The 4,922-nt window shown below is 42.2% G+C and overlaps 1 protein-coding gene and 1 long non-coding RNA gene across 2 annotated transcripts; one reads left to right on the top strand and one right to left on the bottom strand.

Annotated features, from left to right (window-relative positions):
- Positions 1 to 213: 213 nt before the first annotated feature.
- LOC132474460 (G2/M phase-specific E3 ubiquitin-protein ligase-like) lies at positions 214 to 2,536 on the top strand. The gene is made up of 3 exons (XM_060075178.1): positions 214 to 523; positions 759 to 976; positions 1,670 to 2,536. The coding sequence occupies exons 1-3, from the start codon at positions 390 to 392 to the stop codon at positions 1,924 to 1,926; spliced, it is 609 nt and encodes a 202-aa protein (XP_059931161.1). The 5' UTR covers positions 214 to 389; the 3' UTR covers positions 1,927 to 2,536.
- Positions 2,329 to 4,697, bottom strand: LOC132474461 (uncharacterized). Its single transcript, XR_009529660.1, has 2 exons — positions 3,964 to 4,697; positions 2,329 to 3,848 (listed from the first exon to the last, which is right to left on the bottom strand). It is a non-coding gene; the product is annotated as an uncharacterized LOC132474461 (long non-coding RNA).
- Between the last annotated feature and the right edge of the window lie 225 nt (positions 4,698 to 4,922).

Genomic DNA, 4,922 nt, shown 5'->3' with positions numbered 1-4,922 from the left:
TGGTGCAGGGGCAGGTCTCCCCTAGATTTTTATCTGAGCGCCTCTACAGACAGGTGTGTAATCTGTCCCCTCTTCCTGCCACTTTGGAAGAGGTGACAGATTACAATTTGAGGACCAAGCTCCGAAAGGCAAGTAAATGGTTAATGTTAATTGAAACCACTTTTTGGAGAAGTGTTTTTGTGTCAAGATACTGTGTGGTGTGCTCTATAGTGTACTGATGTTGAATTTCAATATATGATTGATGTCATACAGATATGTCAATGCATTCTTCACTGTTAGAAGATAATTTGTGCCATGAAAGTGCTTAGAAATCCCAAATAATGATTATTGTTCCTAATGTATGATATTAGATTGCAGATGCCACACATGTGGAAGGTGCCAGGGAGGCTATGGAGGAGGCCACAGACGAGCTCTCCCTCATGGGCTCCTTCTCCTTTGTGAGGAGCCTCCCGCATAGGGATGAGCTGCTGGGGGCAGCCCTCAACTTCTTAACAGAGGGCCGTATTTTGACTGCTCTGAATCAGTAAGTGGAGCTGGGAATTGACTATTTAATGGACTGAGACCTTTGTGCTGGAGTGAAAAGTTATCATGGGTTCCAAAATAATCTAATTCAATTAATTGAAAGGATTCCTTGTCTAATTGATTTTTATCTTCACATTATGTAATATGGAGTAGGCTAGAACAGGCTTCAGAGCAACAGACTTGGATATTCTATCACCTTATATTTTCTCTGATCTATTATCTCATTGATTTTACAGATTCAAAGAAGGGTTGGAGACCTTCGGGATTCAAGCCCTTTTGAGGTTCCACCATGAGGAGCTCAAGGGGGTCTTCATGGACACACCTGAGCCGCTGCTGGCCTCCCGGTTGGAGTCCACATTCAGCACGTCCTACATGTCTGAGCCGGGCTCCAATCGGAGGAGGAAGGAGGCCAGGACCCTTGTATATTGGAGGGACTGGCTGATCGAGGTGGAGGGTAAGGAAGTGTTTCTATCTACAACCCTTATCTATCTAATTGTTCTTTGTTAATATATGCTTATTCTGAATTTGATGCCAGCAACACAATTCAAAACAGGGGACCACCAAAGACTAGGAAAGCTGTAGAATGCTCAAAAAAACACAATGTTCAACTGTTTCAACATTAGTAACTGGTAACAGGTGATATTATCATGAATGGATATAAAAGGGGCATCCCGTAGAAGTTAAGTCTTCACAAACAATAATTGGTCACAATACACAAAGGAAAAATACAATACTGTTTACAGCTCTGCATGAATGAACAAATGCACACATGAAAAATATTTACTATTTGATTTGTGAACCTAGGCATACCTGTAAATACAGCACTGCATAGGGAATTATAGTGAACCAATGCCTAGATTGTGACAGAACCAGCATAACACATTTTATATTTTTTTTTGAAAGAATAACACATTGATTTATTAGTGCACACTTCGGGTAAAACAAGGACTTTTGAACATTTCTATTGTGATCTGAGAAATGCAACGCAAACCAACATAAAACAACCTACATTTCTCTGCTGAGATGAATAAAGTATATCTTATCTTAACTAAGGACGACGAAAGATTGGCACATGTCAGGCAGTGTAAAATTCCTGTTAATGTTCACATGCGGTCGTTCTTACAAGTTATCTCTTATGTACTAACAGATGGAGATACGAGTCTCACCCTGGGGGCGGTTCTGGCGTTTGCCACGGGCCTTCAAAGAATTCCTGCCGTGGGTTTTCCCATCCAACCCCGGCTTGAATTCCTCCATGAGGAAGATGGACCGGCCCTTTTCCCCACGGCCAATACCTGTTCCCTGGTCCTCAGGCTACCGGTGTATCCCGAGTACACTGGATTTAAGGAGGCCATGGAGGAAGGAATAACCTCCGGTGGGAGTACCTTCGGCGTGGCCTACCGGTAATTTGGTGCCCAACCCCGTGGAAGGACGCTTGAAGTGCCCCACACACACACACAGGGAAGGACGCTTGAAGTGCCCCCACACACACACACACACACACACAGGGAAGGACGCTTGAAGTGCCCCCACACACACACACACAGGGAAGGACGCTTGGAGTGCCCCCACGCACACACACACACACAGGGAAGGACGCTTGGAGTGCCCCCACACACACACACACAGGGAAGGACGCTTGGAGTGCCCCCCCACACACACACACACAGGGAAGGACGCTTGGAGTGCCCCCACACACACACACAGGGAAGGACGCTTGGAGTGCCCCCACACACACACACACACACAGGGAAGGACGCTTGAAGTGCCCCCCCCCCCACACACACACACACACACCTATTTTCCCACTCATGACCTGCACCTTGACGTGGTGAGTGGGCTTTCCACCAAGCCAGGTCAAACTATTGTGTTCCAGCCTCACTATGTTAAAGGTAAACAAAAACAAATGTCTGACTGCAACAAAGTGCTCTATCTCTGTAAAGTACAGTGGGGAATTAGAAAAGTCCTACATGGTTGAACTGTATTTTCCAAATGTTAAAGACAGACTTCTCAGTGACTTGGCTGAATGGCTGCGTTCTGTTCCTGTTGTGGTAATAAGAAGTAAAAAAATATTTACTATTTGATTTGTGAACCTAGGCATACCTGTAAATACAGCACAGCATAGGGAATTACACACACACACACCTTTTTTCATGACCTGCACCTTGACGTGGTGAGTGGGCTTTCCACCAAGCCAGGTCAAACTATTGTGTTCCAGCCTCACTATGTTAAAGGTAAACAAAAACAAATGTCTGACTGCAACAAAGTGCTCTATCTCTGTAAAGTACAGTGGGGAATTAGAAAAGTCCTACATGGTTGAACTGTATTTTCCAAATGTTAAAGACAGACTTCTCAGTGACTTGGCTGAATTCATTGGCTTGGCTGCGTTCTGTTCCTGTTGTGGTAATAAGAAGTAGAGCCCCCCCATCTTCATCTGCCTGGAAGCTGCCTTCTCCGGGTAAACTTCGTCCTGAATGGGCTTCCTTCCAATCGGGCTCTGCTCCTCACATTAAGCATAGCCCATCTTTACCCAAGACGCAGATGTTTTATTCACTGTTATCCCTCAATAAAGTTTCTTTGATGTGTTGTTAATCATGCATGACTAATGCTGCCCTACTGTGTGAAAGGTGTGAAAACGTTGGGATAGCTTATGGTCATGATGCTTACGTTGAGAAATATGTAGTAGGCCTACTGCTTAGAAATGAATTTTTATGAAGCTTGTCTATATGCTATTTCCCATGATGATAAATTAACATTTCATTGCTGTGAGTTGTGAAGATTATACAAATAAATAGTAAATGTGCTGAATCAGAATACTCATTTCCCATGATGATATATTAACATTGCATTGCTGCAAGATTTGTGAAGATTATACAAATACATTTTAAATCCGCTGAATCAGAATATTCTATTAAAACTTTAGTGATGGATTGTAAATGCCCTTACCGAAGTACTGTACAATAAGTGCAATTTGGAGGTACACTTGTATTTCACTTGAGTATTTAATTAAACCTACTTATCTCCAGATGTTTGCAATAAACTGGAGGATGACGGGAGAAAATCCTAAAAAATAAATGATTGAAGAGCCCCCCATGATCCGCTCGGAAAGTCATAGTCACGCTGATTACAGGTGTTTTTAAAATGCGTATACGGCTCTCACATGACAGCCACGCAACGGACACATCAACTTACATCATTTGATTTATTGCTGTATAGTTAAACTAGCAAACCATCGCAAGGAAATGTAACAAAGCTGTAGCTGAAAGATTCATCCACAAACATCAGAATAGAAAAACACTGGCAGGGACCATTTTAGCGCATAATGACTACTGCTGCCTATGCGTGTGGCAGTAATGCAATTCTGCTGAATTATTTGGAGGACTTATAGCCTACTTGTAGTGAAGTATTTTTAACAGTGCGGAATCTACAGCTGGTCACTTTCACTGGCTAAGCAAAATGAATCCCGAACAGTTGAACCTCTGAATTGATCCTGAAAGCCTATATGTCCTAGAATAATTCATTTGTATTCCGTATTAGGCCATCTCACTAAAGGTCACTTAAATTTAGCCTATTCAAGCTCACCAAGTCCAGTATTCAGAATTCAAAGCATTTATTCACAAATACGTTCTATTTTTTTGACAAGCGGAGCAGACAGTCCGGTGCAAACTATGCAAATTAGCCATGTGCACCAAACAGAAGATAGACGCAATGTATATAACTGATTGTTGTGCATTATTGTGGATATGTAGGCTGGTTAGTTGTGGTTGTTTGTGGTCTTAGTGAAACAGCCTTGCCTTGGAGTTGGAGAAGTTGGAGTGATTGTGTGAATGTGCGAGAGAGAGCGCACCTGCCGTGGTGATGTTGGGCTTGTTGTGGGCTTTTATGTGATCAATGATGTATCTGTCTGATCGTATTAGCTGTAGATGGATGGTTAAATAATGTCACAAGATCGGTCCTACTGCAGGCTCTCATTTGCAAATGCACTGATTGTGTACCCGTCTCCGATATGCTATATACCTGGCATTTATTCAGTTCATGTTCTTCTGAGTGCGCAAGAACGGTGCCAATTATTGTCGTGTTTGCATTGTAATGCACAACTTTGCCCCTCCCTGTTATAAAATAAGGTGCATCCCAACAACTTTAGCCAATGCAGGCTCCTATTGCTTTACCAGTGTGCTTAATATATATATATATATATATATATATATATATATATATATATATATATATATATATATATATATATATATATATATATATATATATATGTGTGTGTGTGTGTGTGTGTGTGTGTGTGTGTGTGTGTCTGCGTGTTGTCATGTAGGCTATAGATATAGATCGATTGTCTTGGCTTGCTTGCATCCATGAAATATTGTAATGTTATGGCCGAGCTGGCTACTGCA

Source organism: Gadus macrocephalus, chromosome 16, assembly GCF_031168955.1.
Source record: "Gadus macrocephalus chromosome 16, ASM3116895v1".
Lineage (NCBI taxonomy): Eukaryota > Metazoa > Chordata > Actinopteri > Gadiformes > Gadidae > Gadus > Gadus macrocephalus.
This window is presented reverse-complemented; position numbering and strand designations above follow the sequence as displayed.

Bases quoted from the DNA above. Each gene is read 5' to 3' on its own strand.
- LOC132474460 (XM_060075178.1), top strand. From the start codon at position 390: ATGGAGGAGGCCACAGACGAGCTCTCCCTCATGGGCTCCTTCTCCTTT. The intron at 524-758 runs GTAAGTGGAGCT...TTGATTTTACAG, and splicing joins ATTTTGACTGCTCTGAATCA to ATTCAAAGAAGGGTTGGAGA. The intron at 977-1,669 runs GTAAGGAAGTGT...ATGTACTAACAG, and splicing joins CTGGCTGATCGAGGTGGAGG to ATGGAGATACGAGTCTCACC.